Source organism: Sciurus carolinensis, chromosome X (genome assembly GCF_902686445.1).
Source record: "Sciurus carolinensis chromosome X, mSciCar1.2, whole genome shotgun sequence".
Classification (NCBI taxonomy): domain Eukaryota; kingdom Metazoa; phylum Chordata; class Mammalia; order Rodentia; family Sciuridae; genus Sciurus; species Sciurus carolinensis.
The window spans coordinates 59,147,912-59,170,457 of record NC_062232.1 but is presented as its reverse complement, the minus strand read 5'-3'; the positions used below and the strand labels follow the sequence as shown (position 1 = coordinate 59,170,457).

General features: G+C 33.9%; 1 protein-coding gene and 1 non-coding gene across 2 annotated transcripts in view; one reads left to right on the top strand and one right to left on the bottom strand.

The window, feature by feature from the left end:
* Window positions 1-22,546, top strand: part of Atrx (ATRX chromatin remodeler) — a 235,153-nt gene that overhangs the window by 146,707 nt on the left and 65,900 nt on the right. Inside the window, 6 exon segments of the mRNA XM_047535184.1 lie at window positions 7,034-7,171; window positions 8,404-8,579; window positions 10,281-10,398; window positions 15,769-15,899; window positions 16,505-16,593; window positions 16,716-16,888. Coding sequence (XP_047391140.1) covers window positions 7,034-7,171; window positions 8,404-8,579; window positions 10,281-10,398; window positions 15,769-15,899; window positions 16,505-16,593; window positions 16,716-16,888 — 825 coding nt within the window.
* Trnat-cgu (transfer RNA threonine (anticodon CGU)) lies at window positions 5,424-5,496 on the bottom strand. Its single transcript has one exon. It is a non-coding gene; the product is annotated as a tRNA-Thr (tRNA).

Genomic DNA, 22,546 nt, shown 5'->3' with positions numbered 1-22,546 from the left:
TTAGCCCATTTATTGATAGGGTTATTTGTTTTTTGGGATTCTTTATATATCTTGGAGATTAGTGCTGTATCTGAGGTACATATGGTACAGATTTTCTCCCATTCTGTAGGCTCTCTCTTCACGTTATTGTTTCCTTTGCTGAGAAGCTTTTTAGTTTGAATCCATCCCATTTATTGATTCTTGATTTTACTTCTTGTGTTTTAGGAGTCTGGTTAAGAAAGTCTGGTCCTAAGCCAACATGATGAAGATTTGGGCCTACTTTTTCTTCCGTTAGGCGCAGGGTCTCTCTTCTAGTGCCTGTCTTTGATCCGCTTTGAGTTGACTTTGTGTAAGGTGAAAGATAGAGGTTTGCTTTCATCTTGCTAAATATGCATGCCATGCCCCAAATGAACCACTTACTCCAGCCACACCCCACCTGCCTCCAGTTATCACTCAGTTTATTGCATTAGGGATTAATTTACTGATTGGGTTAGGGCTATAACCTGATCATTTTTCTTCCACACTTTCTTGTATTGTCTTACACGTGAACTTTTGGGGGACAACTCACATCCAAACCATAGCACTTTATTATCTCATCACTCTTTAGTAGAAGTGGAGCTTTCTCATCATTTTTGTGTTGCCTGAAGAGGTCGGTGAGGGAGCCTGATATCTGAGGATCTGTATGTTTCATAAACTGTATCACTTCATCCACAGACCAAGTTGAAGGGTCTTAGAGAAGCCTTGTTTCATGACACTGGGGTCATGTACAACTACATAACTATGAGCTTCTCTTTTCTTCAGCAATTGGAATTTATCCTCAGAGTAACTGCTCTTGAGATTATTTGTTCCCACCTAGTGTTGAATGTGATGTGCTTGGTACATTCTGAGAAAAAATCCTGTTGAATGAAGTTTGCACAAGATTTCTACAGGCAGGATTCAAAGAATCCCTTGAATTTATTGATGAATTCTTGGAATCTTCAGGAAGATTTTCTTCTGTGGCCATGTCCTCTCCCTCAGGAGACAGTAATTCTTTAGAGGCATGCATCTTTGTTTGGGGCAGCTTAAGAAAGACAGGAACCCTATAATGTATGGGTTGCTGAGGAGATCGTTTGATGCTTTTCTTTCCTGTTATTTCCTCTTTCACTAGCACACATGAAATTTTGATTTTGATCCTGACTACTGATATATCTTTATCAAGCTCTGCAGGGCTATGAGTATTTCTCTTAAATGAACTCAAAGGCTGGCTTCTCAAAAGGTTATCACATTGCATGCTGTGGCAGAACGTCTCAGGAATGCCAAGAGCAAATGATGCACTATTCATAGGAGGAAGCCAAATGGAATGAGTTTCCCCTTCAGAAGAGGCAGTTACCACTTCTCCTCCATGATTATCTGGCTGAAGGTATCCAAAACAGTCTTAGACTGAAAGACCCAATCCACACAGGCCTGCATAGATCAACAGAGCACCACATTTCCAGGGCCTTGGGTACATCATTGCTTTATGGTTCTATAAGATACCCCAGGCCTATGGTGTATTGTTCCATGCCCAGGATCAGACCTTTTCTCCACACATTGTTGTTTCTTTTATTGGAAAAATGGCATTCACAAAGATTTGGTTCCCAGGTATGCTGGCTGCTAGTGGAGTGTCTTTCCTTCCAGGGCCTCTCAGTGGACAGAGCTGATACTAGTGTAGTGTATCAATCTGTGTGTGTGTGTGTTATATTAAACCATACATATATTAAACATACATATATATATATATATTAAACCATATATATGTGTGAGTATATTAAAATATGGTTTCATAAAACGTGTCTTCAACTCTAACCCAGTAGTACAGTGTTTATTTTATCCTTATTTTTTGTTAATCCATAACTTGCCTTTCTTTTTTTTTCCCACCACACACTTACGTATTTTTTCAGTCTCTTGTAAAGTATTTGTGTGACGCTGGGATTGGAACCAGTGGTGCTTTACTACAGAACTACATCCCTAATCCTTTCATTATTTATTTTTAGACAGGGTCTTGCTAAGTTGTTAATCCAGGCCTCAAGTTTGTGATCCTCTTCCTTCTGCCTCCCAAGTCACTGGGGTTATAGGAGTGTGCCACTGCATGTGGCTCAGAATTGTAGAATCTCTGTTCTTATGACAAACAGATTTACCCCCTAGAGTACATTGTTTGTCTATACCTTTATAATTTCCAGTTAATGTATCAGTTTCCAAATTTACATAGGTTAGTTCCTTTATTTTGTTGTTTGCATATATTAAAGTTTATACTTTGTAATACAGTTTAGTGGATTTTGACAATGAATAAAAATATCTATTTATGACCTTATTACTATAGTAGTTTCTTAAAACAACTGGTTTAATTGTAAGCATTTATCATACTTTTTGATAACCTGAATGTTCATCTACATTTTCTTACCTGTAATTAATGACTTGAATTTTTTTTAAACTTAAATACATTTTATTAGTTGAAACTTGGGTCACATTAATCATTGGTTAATATATGACAAATTCATTTAGCGTCCACGGATCCATACTGGAGAAAGAGCCCTATAAGAGTGATGAGTGTGGACAAAGGTTGAAGCAGAGATTTGAAACTCATTCAGTACCAGAGAATTCATACTGGAGAAAAACCCTAGCAGTGTGACTAATGTGACCAGTGTTTCAACCAGAGTTCCCACCTTATTCAGCGTCAGAGAATCCATACTGGGGAGAAACCCTACCAGTGCAGTGCAAGTAACAAACGCTTCAGCCAGAGCTCATATGAAGTAGCATATGAAGGTGCACAATGAAGAAAAGCCTTGTAAAACCCAGGGTGAAAACATCAGGGCAAATACTTAATATCTTCATGTAAAGCTATTACAGGAATGAAGCCAGTGGCTAATCTTGTCAAATTAAAAGAGTCCTTTCAGCCCTCTTTAAAAAAATTAAAAAGGGCTAAGATACAGGCTTGTCTCTTTTAGAAATCAGGATGCTATATAGTAGATCACTTAGATATTGGGTTCTTCTCTAATGGAGACATTTGGAGTTTAATGACATGAGGCTGAAGGAAACTAAGTTCAGCTGCTGTTGTTTTTAATGTGACTGGCTCCCCAAAACTGAAAATATAAAATACTTGATCTGTATTCTGCCTTAATTTCTCAAGTGTGAATAGGATCAAATAACTCTTGATATACACAAAAAGCAAGGTAAATGTTAACATAGTAAATTTTCTTTAAAAAATTCAAACAAAAAAATAAAATCCTTGATCTCACTTGAAATTGCTTCCTGCACTGTTTTGAGAAAAAACATTTTGATTACTCCATTTTAGGATTTTCTGTGGAAGGAATTTAAAAAGTGAGAAGGAATTGATTTCTTTAGCTTTGAAGTTCTGTGACATTAGGAGATCATATGTTTGCAAAAGCTTGCAGTTTTTTTATTGTGGAGAATTACACATAACAAAACTTCTATTCCCAGTGCTCTGTAACTATCGCAGTTATTGCACCAAACCGCAGAACTTCTTTGTCACCTTGAAAATAAACTGTACAATTCTCTCTCCTCCTCACTTTCATGCTCTCTCCTCCATTTCACTCACTCTCTTGCACGCACGCTCTCTCTCTTTTCCTCTCATTTTCTCTCTTACCCTGCAGGGAGACATTCTGTTTAATAAATTCTCTTATGTGAGTTCGTGTGTCTGGAGTGGTTTCTGGGTTCTTACATTGGTGTCATGTCTCGAATGGGTTCTTTCACTGTCTGTTAAGCAAGTGGAACCCCATCTGACGCCCCAGTGCCCCCCAGACATAACCTCACCTTCCATTTGCCTGGACGCTCTGCTCTGCATTTATCACCGGACTTCAGATTGGTATACAAGCCTTTAAAGCAGAAAATTTATCAAGCTGCTGTTCTCCAAATTAAACTTGTCTGTAATGAAGCACCCACCCCCCAGATGCCTTTAAAACCTGCTCTTCCCCAACCAGACTTCTACCATGGATCCCTCGATTAACCTGATTTCGAAAAAGGGAACTCCAAACTGCTTGCTTCACCCTGCCCCCTTCCAGCTCGAAGAAGCCAGAGCGGTTGTCATCCTCTGTTCCCTACAGCAGTAATGAGTTCCTAAAACTAGAGGGGGGAATAAAGCCAGAATTGGGGACAGGCAGTGTAGAAATAGGGGATCAGTCAAATCGAGGAAATGAAGTCCATGAAAGCCATCTGCCTCTGGAAGTCTGGAAGTTGGAGACTGCCCCTGGGAGAATGGACTTTTTTTACATCTCACCTGCAAAACCAGGCCTAGTCTCGTAGGCAGGAAGGAAAGATAAGGGGAGAAAGAACTGGAGAACAAAAGATCTTCTTATAAAAACAGAAATGGAATATAATATAAAGCTGCTCCCCTGCCCTTTACGCTACAGTCATTTCCCTGCCTCCCAACTTCTTGTCAGTCTGTGAACGTCCTAGCTAGCTATTGGTTCATCAGTCAGCTTGTAAGTATCCTTCTCCGTTATTGGTCCCCTGTTAACCCGCGGAATTTGACTGCTTAAGGATAGCTCCCCTGCCATTTTCTTTCATTCTCTCTCTCTCCTCTTCGCTTTCATGCTCTTTCTCTTGTGCGCGCGCGCTCTTTCTCTTTTCCTCTCATTTTCTCTCTTACCCAGCAGAGAGACACATTGTTTGCTTAATAAACTCTCTTATGTGGAAAAAAAAGAAAAGAAACTGTACCTATTAGCAGTCATTCCCCTGGTAACCACTAATCTGCTTTCTATTTCTATGGATTTGCCTATTCTTGACATTTCATAAAGATGGAATCGTGCAATATCTATCCTAATTTATTTAGCTTAATGTTTTTTAGGGTTTAATCTATATTGCAGCATGAATCAGTACTTTATTACCTTTCAGTGCCAAAGAATATTCCATTGTATGCATACTAACCATATTTTTATTGATTAGTCAATTGATGGACATTTAGCTTGTTTCCATTGGGGGTAGTATGAATAATGCTGCTATGAACATCCATGTATAAGTTTTTATTCTGCATCTATTTTCCGTCCCTTTCGGTATGTAGCTAAGAATGGATTTGCTGGGTCTCATGGTAACTTCATGGTTTCCTCCACTATGGTGTAGGTGATACCAGTTGTTGAAGTGTTGTGGGCTGTTTGGGGTAGTTTGTTCCCTTGCTTTTTCATACTGCTTGTATGTCTACTCATTTGCTGTGATGATTATTGCTTCTACTTTTATGCAAGGAACAATTTAGTGAGCTTTCTTTTAAGTGCACTCAGTGGAGTGAATACCCAGGTATAGCTACTCTCATGCACCATGTGTTCTTGCTCTTCCCAATATCAGTACCACTTTGAGAAAAGATACTAAATCCTATTTACTACTGTTATTTCAGAACAAAGCCACATACTAATAAACCTTAGAAAAAAACCAAAATTTGTGGAAAATGTTCTCTGCAGGTATAAATTTTTTTTTTTTGGTGGTGCTGGGGATTGAACCCAGGGCCTTGTGCTTACGAGGCAAGCACTCTACCAACTGAGCTATCTCCCCAGCCCTTGCAGGTATAAAATTAATAGTAAGACTCTGGAATAGGTTGAGAAGTTAGCTACTAGTCAAATTACTGTTATTTTATATAGGGACTGAAAAGGGAAGGAGAAGAAAATTGACAGATGAGAAAAAGAAAAGATTGAATAGAATAATAAAAACCAAGTTAAAAATCAGAAAACAATGGGATTCAAGGCAGTAACAGTAAATGCAAGAGGGAAAATGAGAACTAAATAGATTTAGTTCTCTGAGGTAGGAAAACAAAGATAGAATGATTCCAGGTAATGCTTTGAAACATTAGAATAAATGACAATCAAATGGGTTGAGGGCACAATGTTGAATTACTCTATTGATTCAAAATGAAGAGTAATATATGCAATATCAAAATTGACATTAGAACTATTTATAGTAATATGCCAAGGTGGAGAAAATTCTTACTGAGTCTTCCTGGTTCGGTTTGCATCAGGATTTGGAACTTTCAGAAGAAGCCCATCACTCTTGACTAACAATTCTATTTTTCAACTGTCATACTAAAGAAGTTAACTTCTTAAAAGTCATGTAGAAGATGAATTTTCTCTCGTGTAACAGATGAAGTTTGATAGCTGCTATTGCTGAGATCAGTATTTAAGTAATACATGTGTGTATATGAACCAGCAAGTAAATTGTATAGGTAGGATACTACAGCAGACAAAAAACAATGTTTTCTTTTTGTTTTGTGTTTTTTACATAAAGGTCACAGTATTTCTTCTGGGTCACTCTCAACTGAGAGATCTTTTATAGAAGAAAGGTGTTGTTCTCACCACCCATATCCATGCAACAACCAGTTTAATGCTACTTTTTAAGTTAGATTTCCCCCAACAATGAGTGTTAGTTATTTAGAACAATTGAGAAATATTTACTGGCTTCTTTCAATTTATTGTATTATTCCTTATAAGGTAACTTGTTAAATTTGACTTTACATATATATATATAGATTACAGTTAGTCCTTGCCAGTAAGTTGAACCTGTATGCTAATGCCAAAATACTGTCTTCAGATACATTTTAATCTTAAATGATATTTGTTTTATCAAATACTCCAGGTCTTTTTGAGGCATATTTTGCCCCCTAGTGTTTTTCTTTTCTGTTTTAAAATGGCTGACATTTGAGCTGGGGTTGTGGCTCAGTGGTAGAACACTTGCCTAGCATGTGTGAGGCACTGAGTTTGGTTGTCAGCACTGCACATAAATAAAATAAAGGTCCATTGACAATTAAAAAAAATTTAAATAAATAAAATAAAATGGCTGACATTTTATTTTGGTCCATATTTGCATACTCACTCAGTGAACCTTAAATACCATTTATAATACTACTTTAATATTCTTGTGTTGGGATATAATTAATACTATTTAATGCCATATTAACCAATTAGAGAGCAGATAAAGCATGATTATACCTAGTGTTTTATTGTCTTCCTATAAGAATAGCACTCTAAGAGGATTAATTTTACTTATGTGTATCACATTTCTATTTTTATTAAACATTGTTTTTTATGCATTTTTATAGGTCCTGACTTTGTTGTTTGTGATGAAGGCCATATTCTAAAAAATGAAGCATCTGCTGTTTCAAAAGCTATGAATTCTATACGATCAAGGAGGAGGATTATTTTAACCGGAACACCACTTCAAAATAACCTAATTGAGTGTGAGTTTATTTCTACAGTTATGCTGTAGAGTATTGGATTTGCCTCATGTTTATTTTTGCAACTTCTGCAATTAGACTTTTCTCTGTTCAGTATAGTCCCTCACCATGATCTGTATATGTCCATCATAGTCTGTTGTGAAAGAATACCACATTTTCCAAGTGAGATACTTTGTAAATGACTGATAAACTACCCTCAAGATATGTGCCCTTGTGATTGTGCAGATAGAAATATGGAAATCAAAATATAGTTAAATATTATAAGTCTTAAGTGCTTTAAAATTTAAAAATGCACATTTCTTTACATAGGAAATGTTGTAAAGATACTTATTTAGTTTTAGGGAAGGTACTGTTAAATAAAAGGAAATGCCAAATATGATCATTTCAGGAAGGAGGAGTTGGAGAAGAAACCATGCTGAATCCATGGCAGAATAGTTTTTGAGGCTGAGAACAAATGAGTAAATTCAAGGAAGTGTTCTTGTGAAGTTTCTTCATTTTCGTATGTGTGTGGTGACACTAAAGAAGGAAGGTGAAATAATTTAGCAAATAACAAATTAAGTTTTCCATCATACTCTCCTACTTTTTTCTCTTTCTCATATTGGACTTTTTTGTTTGCTGCATTCCTCCAATGGTTTTACGTTAACTTGTTTTCTGTTTTATTATTTGAGTTTTTGATTATTATTTAACCTTAGGCTTTATTTTTTTTTAGGCTTCATCTTTGTTAATTTCCCTTTTCTATTATCCCATTTATAGATTGCGACTTCATATTTTAGCTCTATTTAGTATTGGACAGTTGATAACCCTTTTAAAGACTAATGGGAATGGGTCTTTTAATATAATCTTCGGTATAGTAGCTTATTATCTACTTTTATTTTTATTCAGATCTGTTTTCTTTATAAGGTTGTATGATATCAAAATCATGGTTAGGATTATGGATCATGTGATTTATACTTTGTATCTCTTAGTAATGACTTAAAATAAAATACTCCTAAGTAATTTTTTAAAAACATTCCTGCCTAGTATTTAAGGATTATTTTTATTTCAATTTTTCATTTTATTTAAGCAATCTAGTTTAAGTTCAGACTAATACCAATGTTTATTCTACACTCAGTTTAATATTCTTTTTACCATAATTATGATTGATATGTGGTTTTGACATCAGCAATTCATTGGGGAAGTTTTCTGAGTGTTTCAAAGTTTCATTAATGTTACTGAATTAATGTCTTATCTTTTAGATCATTGCATGGTTAACTTCATCAAGGAAAATTTGCTTGGATCCATTAAGGAGTTCAGGAATAGATTTATAAATCCAATCCAAAATGGTCAGTGTGCAGATTCTACCATGGTAGATGTCAGAGTGATGAAAAAACGTGCTCACATTCTTTATGAGATGTTAGCTGGATGTGTTCAGGTACAGAGATGTTCCATAAGAATGAATACTGTCACTTTTTTATTGTAATCCCAAAACATTTTCTGTGTTTAATCTTTGTTTTCCTTTCCCCCATTCAGCATGTGGTTTGAAATTTATATCTCTCAGTCTTGTCTTCAAAAGTTGATGCAGCATTGAACTTTTCAATGGGAATTTTAGAACGCAATTAACAATTCATTTGCAAAGTTTAAAACCTCATATTTTATTGATGTTTAGATTTTTCTTCCTTAAAACAGTGAACTCCTTAAAAGCATAAGCCACTATGAATAAGAAATTTCTAAGCTTACCCTAGATCTATAGTATACTGTTCTGAACCTCACTCATTTGAAATAGTAGCAGGAGAGGTCAGTATGAATTAAGAGAGGAGTCATATTGTGGGGGTGGGTACTGGGGATTGAAATCGGGGATGCTTTACCACTGAGCTACATCCCCAGGCACACGCGTGCGCCCCCACCCCCCACTTTTTGAGACAGGGTCTTATTAAGACTAAATTATTGATGCTGTCCTTGAACTTGAAATCCTCTTGTCTTAGCTTCTGAGTCACTGGGATTACAGGCATGTACCATGGTGCCCAGTGAGACAAGTCATTTAAAATGTAATACTTAAAGAAACAATTTTATTACTTTCACATATAGGCAGTAACCTAAACAGGCTAATAGTGTTTACATACAGAACTTTGTTTAATCTACATTCAGAAAATAGATAAGAATATAGAAACTGAGCTAGTTGTTAATAGATTGCAAGACCTGGACTTTCTTTTCAGATATTGGATTTTAGTGGTATCTACAAAGAACCATCACACCAGACAGGCTGTCTGTCCTTTGGGCTGGATACACTGCCATCATATAAGGCCAAGTCATCCTATTTGGTCTGGTTGGCTATACATATTAATAAAGTACTCTTTTTTTAAAAAAGAAAATATTTTTTAGTTGTTGATGGACACAATACCTTTATTTTGTTTAATTTTATGTGTTGTTGAGGATCTAACTCAGTGCCTCACATGTGCTAGGCAAGCACTCTGTCATTGAGCCACAACCCCAGTCCCTAAATACTTTTTTCTGTATTACTGCTACTACCCAGGTATCATTTTTTTCTGATTTGTCTTTTTTCTTTCATAGCACATTAGTGTTTTTTCCTTACACGTACAATAAAATGTTTTCAGAAGTGCTTGTACATGTCTTGTTTTCCCATTTGGACAAACATCTCTAGTCATGTTATTTGGCACATTAGTATATCTAACTAAAAGTATAACTCAGACCATATTACACTTTGATTCATTGGTATTAGCGTATGATTAAAGAAAGTCATTTTGTTACTACAACTTACTATATTCCCTCTCCATTTTCTTGTTTTTCCCCCATTATTCTTCGAGGAGACTTACCTTGATAACTGAAATTGCTTTAAGAGGTCACTTTGTCATATGACCTCTTAAAAACCTGACTTATTGCAGTATCCTTTTTATGAGTGCACTGTGTTGTAGTCTTATGAAATTATTAACTATAATAAACATGGATCATTGTGTGATTATTGAGAACGAATATATTTTTCAATTTTTTTATGTTTGGTGACTAATTATGTGTATCTTTTAGTTGTAATCAAAACAAGATTACAATTCTTAAAGCAGTTCATTACTGTCATGTTTTTAGATTAACTAATTTTTAATATCTTTCTTTTTATTTACAGAGGAAAGATTATACAGCATTAACAAAGTTTTTGCCTCCAAAACATGAATATGTATTAGCTGTGAGAATGACTCCTATTCAGTGCAAACTTTATCAGTACTACTTAGATCACTTAACAGGTAACCAATATACTTATTATTTTCATCTTTTCTATAAAGACATTCTTTTTCTGAAGGATACTATTCTGGTAATTTTTCCATGTTAGTTCTTTTTCACTTTTACATTTGAATGGATATCCTTAAAAACACAATAAAATAAATCACTAATTAATCTCTAAGAACAAATGAATGAAAAATATATACATCATGTATACATAATAAATACTCTTAATTTGTGAGAAGCTATTTCAGAAGAATTGTGAATATGATACACAGAAATTCTGGAATATTTTAAAAAGTATTCAGTTGCATTAATGTTAAAAGGCATATAAATTAAATCCATGAGATTGTTCCTTAGTTATCAAATTAATAATGTTTGAAGGCAAAAAAAAAGAATGAAAGACAGGGCATTTGAATGATCTCCATGTTGTAATGAAAATATAGCTGCTTAAAATACACTGAAATATTAGCTGAAGTTGTTTTCTTGGTGATATCATTATGAAGATATTATTTTTTGTGCCTTTTTTTAAGAAAACAATGCATTGGTATTATTTTTTTAATCAATAAGTGTGTGTGTGTGTGTGTGTGTGTGTGTGTGTGTGTGTTTGTCCCTTTCCTTATGCCTGAAGTTGTTCACATAATAAAACCTAGTCTGTGGATCTGGAGTGAGAGATGCCTTATTTTTTGGTCATTTATTTGGGGGTCTTTCCCCAAGTGATGTGCCAAGTTTTGTTAGTGAATGCATGTTAGAAAATGCCCTTGTGCCCATTGTGGATGCAGTAAGTGATTAAAAAACGAGGAGGGTGGAAGTGTACATACATCTATTAAAATTATACTTTATGATACTAAGGTGGTACCCTTTATGTAATATCTGTGAGTATTATTTTATTATTTTTTGGTGGTATTGGGGATTGAATCCAGAGGTGCTTTACCCTTAAGTCCTTTTTATTTATTTTTTTTAATATTGAGACAGGACCTTAAGTATGTTGCCCAAGCTGTCCTTGAGTTTTTGATCCCCCTCTGTCAGCCTCTGAGTTGCTGGGATTACAGGTGTGTGCCACCATACCCAACATAGAAACTTTCTGTTTTAGGGAAAATAATGTTTGAATTTTAGTATCTTACCAAATTGCTTTTTAGCTATCTTACAAAAAGACTTGTTTTGACTGTGGAAAGAAAATCAGTTCTCTTAAGGCACACATTTTTATTTGCCTATCAGAAGCTGTTAGGTTTAATATACTATTCTGTTTAAAATAATTAAAATTGTATATGCAATTAAGTAACCAAATATAATTATAACAATGATTGAGTTATACTGTAGTTTAAGAAAAAGAGGAGTGTCCAGAAAGGATTAGTCATTTAGTTAATATTTTTCCTTTTATGAATGGTGTTTTATTTTAGTGAACGTACTAACTCTGTAGTGTTTTTAAATATTAGATATTCAGCTATTTTTAGTAATTGGAAAACTGTTAAGAGCCCAGAAATAGATGTTAAAATACTATTTTGAGAACAATGCAATATTTAAGAATTTAGGGAGCTATATTCTTAGCACTATTAATTGATAGAAATGCTTGAAACACTAATTGCTAAAACTTTTCAATTCCACATTATTCTTAAATTATTTTCTGGTTCATGAATGAGATACAAGTTGTGGGATTCCAAGGTGTGACAATTTTGTTAAAGTACAATAATCTGTGTTAATTACCTCCTTTTGAAAACATGCACAAAAGGCCACATGGAAGCCAAGGTGTGGGTGTGCCCGATCGCCTATAATCTTGCAGGAGGATGGTAAGTTCGAGGATAGCCACAGCAACTTAGTAAGACCCTGTCTCAAAATAAAATGTAAAAAGTGCTCAGTATGGAGGTCAGAGGTAAAGTACCCCTGTGTTCAGTCCCCAGTACTGCCTTGCCCCAATAGAAAGCCAAATGGATTATATAAACCAGTATTCTATCTTGATTCTTACTGTAAGTCATCATGGTATTTCTTTTGGAATTTTACCCATGTATCTCACTTGCATTGAAAATGTTTAGTAATTTATCTGTTATGTAATCCAAAAATTCTTTTGTTTCTATAATAGACTTTTTAGATTGTGCTTTGTTTTTTATTTTAATTTTATTAGAAATAATTTATAGTATATTCAGTATTTGAAAAATGAAAGTCAGAAGACACTAGAAGTGAATTTTGAAAAAATACAAAATCTTAATTTTCCTTAGTTCTTCTTTTGTAAATTAATTTTTAAGTTGTCATAAAAATTATACATATTCATGGGGTACCATGTGATGTTTCAATACATGTACACATTGTGTAATGTTCATCTAAGGATAAATATATCTCTCTTTAAACTTATTTCTCCTGACTATAACTTAGTACCCATTGACCAGTCTTTACCCATCCCTCTTTCTTCCTTACTTTCCCCAGCCTCTTTAACCAACATTCTACTCTTAACTTCTATGAGATCAACATTTTAGATTCCACATGAGTTAGAACATGCTGTACTGATCTTTCTGTTCCTCCTTATTTCACTTAACATAATGACCTCTAGTTCTAATGACAGGAATTCATCCTTTTTATGACTGAAAAGTATTCGTTTGTGTTTATGTACCACATACGTTATTCATTCATCAGCTGATGAACACTTATTTCCATTTCTTGGTTATTGTGAATAGCACTGCATTAAACATAGCAGTACAGGTGTCCTTTCAACATACTGGTATCATTTCTTTTGGATGTATACCTAGTAGTGGGATTGCTGGATCATAATGATGGTTTCATTTTCAGCTTTTGAGCAACCCCATACTGTTTTCCATAATGACTAAAGTAATTTACATTTCCCACCACTAGTTTATAATGGTTTCCATTTCTCCACATTCCTGAAAGTCTTCTTTGTTCAGAGATGTTTTATTACTACTACAGTCTGTTTATAATTGTTCTTTTTACTTTGATTCTTTCTTGGAGGGTTGTATGTTTTTAGGAATTGATCCATTTTCTTGAAGCTTTTCAGTTTGTATATAATTGTTAATATGTGTTCTTGACGATCTTTTTTTTTTTATTTCCAAGGCATCAGGTATAATTTCTGATTTTATTTGTTTAAGCCTTCTTTCTTTTTTTTTCTTCATCTAGCTAACTGTTTGCATTTTATTTTTTAAAAAACTTCTGGCTTTGTTGATTTTCTTTTTTATAGTTTATTCTCTGATTTATTTCAAGATCCTTAAGGTATAATGTTAGGTTGTTTATGAGTATATTTTTTACTTTTTAAATTTAGATGGCTATTACTACTACGAATTTCCTTAACTTCCTCCTTATTACCTAAGTATTTTCTTTGACTACGTTAGAATGAAATTAGAAACCAGTAGTTGAAGGAAAGTTTAAAAATTGACCAATATATTTAGACAATCCACTTCTAACCAACCCGGGTTTCAAAGAAGAAATCCCTAAGAAAATAAAAGAAATATTTGGATATCAATGCAAATGAAAGCACCTAGGTATCAGAATATAGAGTAGAGTTAAAGCAGTCGATAGAGGGAAATATAGTTATAAATCCTTATTTTCAAAAAGAAGAAAGAGGGCTGGGATTGTAGCTCAGTGGCAAAATGATTGCCTTCGCGTGGGGGAGGCCCTGGGTTCCATCCTTAGCGCCACATAAAAACAAATAAATGAAATAAAGGTTAAATTCTCTTTAAAAAAAAAAAAGAATAAGAAACTTTATAAACTAACTTTCCATGTGAAGAAAGCAAAATAAGAGCAAACTAAATCCTAATTAAGTGAAAGGAAGAAATAACAAATACTAAGGATAAAAAACCAAAAAATAAAATCATTGAAACCAAAAGTAGGTTCTTTGAAAGGATGAACATAATTGATAAGCCTTAAGCCATACTTACAAAGTAATAGAAAAGACACAAATAAGGAATGAAACAGTATTCTGCTGACTTTAGAGAAATAAAAAGAATTATAATAAATTTATAATAAAAGAATTATTATAAAATAATTATAATAAAATCATATAATGTATAATAATATAATTATAATTATTATATAATTATATAAAATAATTATAATAAAAGCACTTGTGTTCCAAGAAATCAGATACATTGTTTTTAGAGTAATGATTTCTGTTACACACAATGGAAATACCTCTATCTGGCACAATTATAAGTGCAGATTTATGTACATTTTTTAATTTTTATTTTTGTTAGTAAATTTTCTGTCAGGCTTGCAAATTACTGGTAGACTTATATGGTTTAAAACTGGGTAGTGGGATGGGCTGGGGTTGTGGCTCAGTGGTAGAGTGCTTGCCTTGCATGGGGAGGCACTGGGTTCAATCCTTAGCATCACATAAAAAAATAAATTAATTAAAGGTATTGTGTCCATCTACAACTAAAAAAATTAAAAATAAATAATTTTTAAAAATGGGTAGTGGGGATGAGGTTATAGCTCAGTGGGGAGCATGTGCTTAATGTGTTTGAGACCTTGGATTCAATCCCCAGCACCAAAACTCCAAAAAAACTCTGAATAGGAAAATGTTATTACTTTAATGTTGTTTTTATCCTTTTAATTTTTCATTTGCATTTTGCTACCTTTATAATTTTATATTAATAATGGAATTTATGTTCATTTTCTTTTCATTTTGCTTTTATATAAAAATATTTCATTGAAATTATGCTGGACAGAACAAAACCAGTATTTACATTTGCACACCAAAAACAAGTTTTAGAAGTACAGTTTTTTGAATAAGCATACTTGGAGAAAGTTGCGTCAACTTTTAGATAATGCTTTATCTAAAATAGGAGCTTTTAATCTAGAGCCCATGAATACAGAATCTAGGGGACTTTAAGAACCCAAATGAGAAATGAAAATGTATGTTTACCCTGTCTAAAATGGCAGCTTTTTTCAAGTTATGATTATAGGCAACAAAATATGCTTATACTAATCATAATTGTGATTTTTATGACCAATCCGTATTTTTATATAATGTTATTAATACCTCTAAATCATTTATATTCATCAGAACTTCAAATTTTCAGGTGCTTATTTTGCCTGCTGTTAGATTTATTTTGTTTCTTAATGTTTTTTCTTTGTTGTTTCGTTTGCTTTCAAACCTAGAGCCTGGTGCATGTCGAGCAAGTACTCTACCACCGAATTATTTCTCCAGCCCTCTAATGCATTATTTTTTTAAATCACATATTTCTGTGTCACAGATTTGCTGTTTTGATAGTTTCTCTATAATGGGTTCTTTCATAATTTTATTTATTTTTTTGTTTACCAAACAAGATTTATAAGCTTTTGCACACTTCCAAAGGGTTCATATCATAAATAAGGGCAAATCCTCTAATGTGGAAATACCTTGTTGAAATAGAGAATTCTTGCGTCTTAAACTGTTTTTTTCTTTTGACTAGGTGTAGGTAATAGTAATGAAGGTGGAAGAGGAAAGGCAGGTGCAAAACTTTTCCAAGATTTTCAGATGTTAAGTAGAATCTGGACTCATCCTTGGTGTTTGCAGCTGGACTACATTAGCAAAGAAAATAAGGTAAATCAATAATTAAAGTGGTTTAAAAGGAATCTTTTTGAAGTAGAATAACCCTAGAAAAAAGGTCAAGTTTTGACTTAGTGTATGCGCAGAGCAATTTTCTATTTTATTCAGCTTTAAAAATTTTCCATTTCATTTCTACATGCTTTGAATGCATTGTGATTAAGAAAGAATATTAGTTGTACTTTTGTTCATTTTTAAAACCTTTTATTTTGAAATAGCCTTATATACTTAGAGAAAAGATCCAAAAATAGTTCAGAGTCCCCCTATTCCTTTGACTCAGATTTTTCTGATATGAACATCTTGTATAACTATAGTGAAATGAATAAAAATTAAATATTAACTTTGGTCCAATACTATTAACAACAGACATTGTTTGGATTTCATCTGTTTCTACTTATGTTCTCATTATTTTCCATGATTCAGTCCAAGACCTCCCATTGCATAGTCTTATCAGGTCTCCTTTATCTCTTCCCATCTATGTCAGTTCCTCAGTTCTTCTTTATCTCATTTCAATGAACTTATCTTTATCTGAAACAAAACATCATAATTTCCAGTATACATTGAAATAAACTACTCAAACATTTGTCATTTGTTTTCTCTAGGGATATTTTGATGAAGATAGCATGGATGAATTTATAGCTTCAGATTCTGACGAAACTTCCATGAGTTTAAGCTCCGATGATTATACAAAGTAAATTGAGTACTTTTTGTACCCTGAATTGATAATTTAGAACCCTTATTTGCTCTTTGTCCTATAATAGTTGACTTTTTATCTTTGCTTTGCTTTCCTAACATTCTTCTTTCTCTTTTTAGGAAGAAGAAAACAAAGGGGAAGAAGGGGAAAAAGGATAGCAGCTCAAGTGGAAGTGGCAGTGACAATGATGTTGAAGTGATCAAAGTCTGGAATTCAAGATCTCGAGGAGGTGGTGAAGGAAATATGGACGAAACAGGAAACAACCCTTCAGTTTCTTTAAAGCTGGAAGATAGTGAGTCTAATGAATAATGGCACATTGATTTAGAAAATGTCAGTTCATTAGGGCTTTTTTTTTAGCCAATTATGATTGTCACTAGTTGATTTAAAGGAATTTCTTTCCACAGTTTATGAAAGTTTAGAATAGTCACATACATATAATTATAACAAACATCTGATGAATCTTTAATTACAGGGAAGCCACTGTGCTCTTTGGATTTGGAAGGAAAGGAAAAATTAACTAATTCATTTACATACACGTACCTACACTCTGTTATTCTGTGTTAAGTAACAGAGAAGCCTTGAAATGTAGTTGATATCTTTAGTTTTATAAATGAGTACTATATCTGGGATTCAGACCAACATATGTCTAATCTTAAAGTCACCATGGTATTTTCACTTAACCATATGGGAATAACTGGAAGTATTTCAGGCAATGAAGTATGATTATAATAATTTTATATAGTAAAACTAATTTTAATCATTTAGTCCTTTTCCTTTCTAATTCTTCATAATCTGTAATTATTGTTTAGTTTCAGTTTCCCTGTATTATGTACAGCATGTGTCACTTTTTTTTTATCTTTCCTGTCTTGTGTATGAAAGTGAAAGTCTTAGATTGAAATCTGCTATGCCTTAAGTTATCTTTACATGTGTATATGTTAAAGGATTGGCACTGAGCCTCCGTATTCTCCTATTGCAGTCTGATTGTGTATCTAGGATCTTTGAAGCTGGGACCAAATATCAAAATATTTGAAATATCAAACATCTGAAGAGAGTATAGTGTAATGGTTCTGAATATCTGGCATTTGGGAAGTTTGGAACAAAGCAGTTAATCATCTGTGAGGAGAAAAGAGATAGGGGAGTCATCTGAATGATCCTGTGATCAAACAGGTTTGACTTGTTCTCAGATCTGCAGCTGAACCAAGTTGGTGATTCTTTGATGAACATTTCTCTCTTCAGTACCTCTGTAGAACAGACAGGTGGCAGCCTAACCACAAATCCTGGATTCTCCTAGAAATTAGGGGATTTAACAGAATTAAACTACAAAATTCCCCTCCTTATTATTCTTTCCTGCTCTCCAATAAAGGCAGTTTACTGTCAGTGTTCATGTTCCAGTCATACTTAAAGAATATTTTTATAATAGTAAAGGAATAGTTTAATTTCAGGTAATGGAAAGCTCCTGTTCTATCTTCCCTTGCTCCGTCAATCTGCCTTTTCCATTTACAGTTCTCAAGTCCCTCATCTTATAAATAGTCTGTGTGTTCCTAGGGATGATTTTCTTAATATTATTTGTTGAAATTTTTCTTATAACTTATTTTTAAGAGGAAGAAATAACTAACCAGTGTACATTGTCTTATGCTGTAAATAGTTTATGTAAAAGTATGTTGATGATTTCTTCATCACTTGCAAGTTCAGTTGGGGTCTGAGCAACTGAATAACTGCCAGAAGCGAGTATCCTCTTCGATTTTTTTCTGGTGTGTTATATAAGCATTATTGCTTTCTACATATACCGTAATATAAAATTAGAAAGTAGAAGGGTACATGTTGTAAGCCTGAAATCAGATAGGGAATGCCATGGGTTTTAAAAGACAAATTTTAACCAGATTGCATAGGGTTTTTATTTTATTATAGCTGTGTGCACTCAAATTGACATTATTTATACATGGATACATTTTATATTTTTGTAGCTTATATGCATGTATAGTTCATTAGAAGCATCTCTAGTACTAATAGATGATGAAAATCTATTTTTATTATTTACATCTATATTAATTCCATGAATATATCACAGTATTAGAATTTATATAGCTTGTACTATATATCTTTAAGATAAATCACTTTCTTATAATAAATGTAAGAAAAGTTAAATAGGAAATATTAAGGGTTCATAGTGTTATATATAGAATTTGAAATAAATATCAAATAAGTACATGCCTTTAATTGAACTATAATAAGATTTTGCTACATATTTCATGTACACAGCAGTTACTGTTTAATTCTTTTGCAGTAGTTTTTTTTTTTATTTTTCTGAGGAGTAGCATCTTGAATAAGTCATTCAAGGATATTTCAACTCCCATTTTTGTGTTGTATGAAAAGCAAAGCTAAGAGTTAGATTTATTATGGAATATTTTTAGAGTAAACTTTATCACTGAACAGTAACATTTTAAAAGGTTTGTAATTTATTATGTGACTATTTTTTGGAGACAGAATCCTTGTGTTATGATGTGGAGCAATAATATTAGCACTAATATACCAGATTTATTCAGTCAACAAATATTTATTGAGTGCTTTCTATGTGTTGGGTACTGTTCTAGAAGTTTGAGTTATATCAGTGAACAAAACACATTCATGGCACTCGTCATTCATTTTAGTCCATTTTCTGTTGCTATAACAAAATATCTGAGACTGTAATTTATAAAGGAAAGAGATTTACTTTGGCTCACAGTTATGAAAACTGGAAAGTCCAAGATTGGGCAGCCATGCCTTTTGAGGGCCTATGCTTTGTCCACATGTGATGGACAGTAGAGGGTAAACTGTCAAACATGAAAAACACAAAACATTAGGAGCAGTCTTTCTTTACCACTCTGACAAGCGGGAACCCATTTCTATGAGAAAGGCATTAATCCCTCTTAACAACCCAGTCACTTCTTTTTTTTGAGGTACTGGGGATTGAACCCAGGACCTTGTGCTTGCCAGGCACCAACTGAGCTTATATCCCCAGCCCACAACCCAGTCACTTCTAAAAGTACCATTACCTCTCAGCATCATTACATTGGGAATCAAATTTTAACATGAGTTTCAGTGTGGAAAAACCATTTTCAAACTTGTAGTACCATTCTTTCTTTTTCCCTTTTGTCTTGAAAATGTTTTGGATTTTAAAAATATTTAAAGTGTATTTGTATCGTTTATTTCTTGATCCATTCTTTAACTTTTTCAAATTACCAACTAATAGCATAAGACAAGAAAATTTCCTTACACACACCCACTCCCACACCCCACCATGATTTAGTATCTAAGCAGTCCTATAGCACCATTCTACTACTAGTACTACTACTACTGATACACACACACATAATACTTTAATGATATACTACTTTATTTATTTTTGGTACTGGGGATTGAACCCAGAGGTTCTTTAACACTGATCCACATCCTCAGCTCTTTCTGTTTTTAATTTTGAGACAGAGTATCACTAAGTTGCTGAGGGCCTTGTCAAGTTGCTCAGACTTATGATCCTCTTGCCTCAGGCTTCTGAGTTGCTGGGATTACAGGCATGTGCCACCATACCCAGCTGAGCTACTTTCTTTTTAAAACTCAGTATTATACTATGCTACAAGTGTGATAAAGGACCTTTAAAGATATATTTAGAATATATTGAGTAGTTAAGGGTGAAGGTATAGTTTTCTATTTATTTTCTATTTCATTTATGCTTTATTTTCTAAGGATTTTTTTGGTTGTTATTGTTGTTACTGAGAATTTAACCCAGGGGCATTCTACCACGAAGGTACACCCCCAGTTGTTTTTTAAATTTTTTATTTTAAGACAAGGTTTGGCTAAGTTGCTGAAGGTGGCCTCAGACTTACAGTCCTCCTGGGTTGCTAGATGATAAATGTTTGCCGCCACGTCTGACTCTTAGTATCTTTTGATATCTAGGATGTATATAAAGGAGTGACTTTAATTTGTTCATCCATTCATTTATTGTTACATGTCATATAACAGTTATAACAGAAGTCACGACTAATCCATGTGGATGATGAAATAGGAAAATTCAACTTGAAGTATATATTCATAAGTTTTTATTTCATACAATACTTAGGATATTTATTAATTGAAGTACCCCTTACTTGTCTGTATCACTTTTTTATACTTGACTATAAAGTACTATCATATCCAATAGGATCAATATTTGAATGGCAAGGTTGTGGGCATAGTTTAGTTGTAGACAATGTGCTTAGAATGTGGAGGGCCTTGGTTTGATCCCCAGCACCACAAAAAATAATTAGAACGGAATCTGATATATTTGCGCAGAAATTGTCAGTGCTGTTCCAAACTTTGAGACTTCATATTTAGCTATACTACTTTTTTAGTTCTGATATTTTCAGCTTAAATTATTTTAGTACAAAATTCTCCAAAGGTTCTAGTTATTTGCCAGTGGGCCGATTGTAAAGGGGAGTTTAGTTAATATTTGTTTGGTAAACTATGTGTCAGAAGTCCCCACCACACCTAGGTTCATTGATTCAGTGGAAGGTCTCACAGGACTCAGCATATAGTCATATACAGGACTATGTGACTTTTTTTTTTATAATGAAAAGAAACAAAGTCAAAAGGTACATGGCATGAAGTCCAGATGAAACCAGGCACAGTCTTCTGAAAGTCCTTGACCAGTGGAATTCTAGACTCCACAAGGACAGCAAACATTTAGAATAAACCACATTGTTTTTGCAATCTAGACATGGCGAGCCACTGTTACCATAGAAAGGTGATGTGGGGTTTTTGTTGTTGTTGTTGTTGGGTTTTTTTGGTTTGTTTTTTGGCACTGTGGATTGAACCCAGGGTTGCTTTTACCACTGAAACACACCCCCAGCCCATTTTGAGACAGGGTCTCACCAAGTTGCTTGGGGCCTCCCTAAGTTGTTCAGGCTGTCTTTGAACTTAAGATATTCCTGCCTCAACCTCCAGTGCCTCTGGGATTACAGGCATGCAGTACTGTGCCTGGCTCATGGAAAGTTTTATATCAGTTTAGGGGATTGTGAACCATTTATGGTCCCAGATAACAGCCAAAGGCCAACAACACATAGTAAAAATATAAAGACTTGCGTAGAAATGGTCAAGATAGGATTTATGGGTTTAGTTACCTCTTAGGAGAGAGGGACAGAGAAAGTGATTGGGTAGGGTCACATACTAGATTTCAGTTGCATCAGTGTTAAAATATGATGAAGATGGGACATGAAAGCACAGCTGTTCATGATATTCTATGTACTTTTCTGAGTACTTAAAATATTTTATAATAGAAAGTATGTAAGTTAAAATATTCTGCATTACAAAGCAACTGGACATATAATCAGGTTAAACCTGTATATTCCTTACTTTTAATCAAACCATATTTATTTAATAGATTATTTTATGGTACTTTCTTCTTGTGTGCATTTATAATCAGAGTGTCGGGAGGGATCACAATAAAATGATTTAACATGATAGGGCAGTTCTCTGGTAAATCCTTGTTTGAGTTTTCCAGAATTCTGTTAGTGCAGTGAAATGTGTCCTGTCCTGAAGGTCTTTTCTCTCTTAATCTCTGAGTGTCTCTGTGTCTGTTAAATTCTCTCTCATGGTATGTTTTGAGAGTTTTACCCTCAGAGCCTAGGGGATTTCCATCTCTTGGAGTCTCTTTCTGAACTCCCTACCCCTACTTCCAGGATTTTCCTCTCATACTTGCACTGTCTCAGTGTCCATCTCTTGCTTGTTATAACTTGGTATTTCTCCCAGTCTCTCTCTTCCCTCCGTGTCATGTCTTTCTCTCAGTGTAGATTTCTTCCTCCTGGATTGGTGTATGTCTGTCTGTCTGACTGTCTCTGTGTGTGTGTGTGTTTGACCCTATTTGTCTTGTTTCTCCTAAATCTACATTAGTCTCTTTCTTAATCTCTCCTTGGTTGGTCTGTTTTTGTTTCTTTTGATC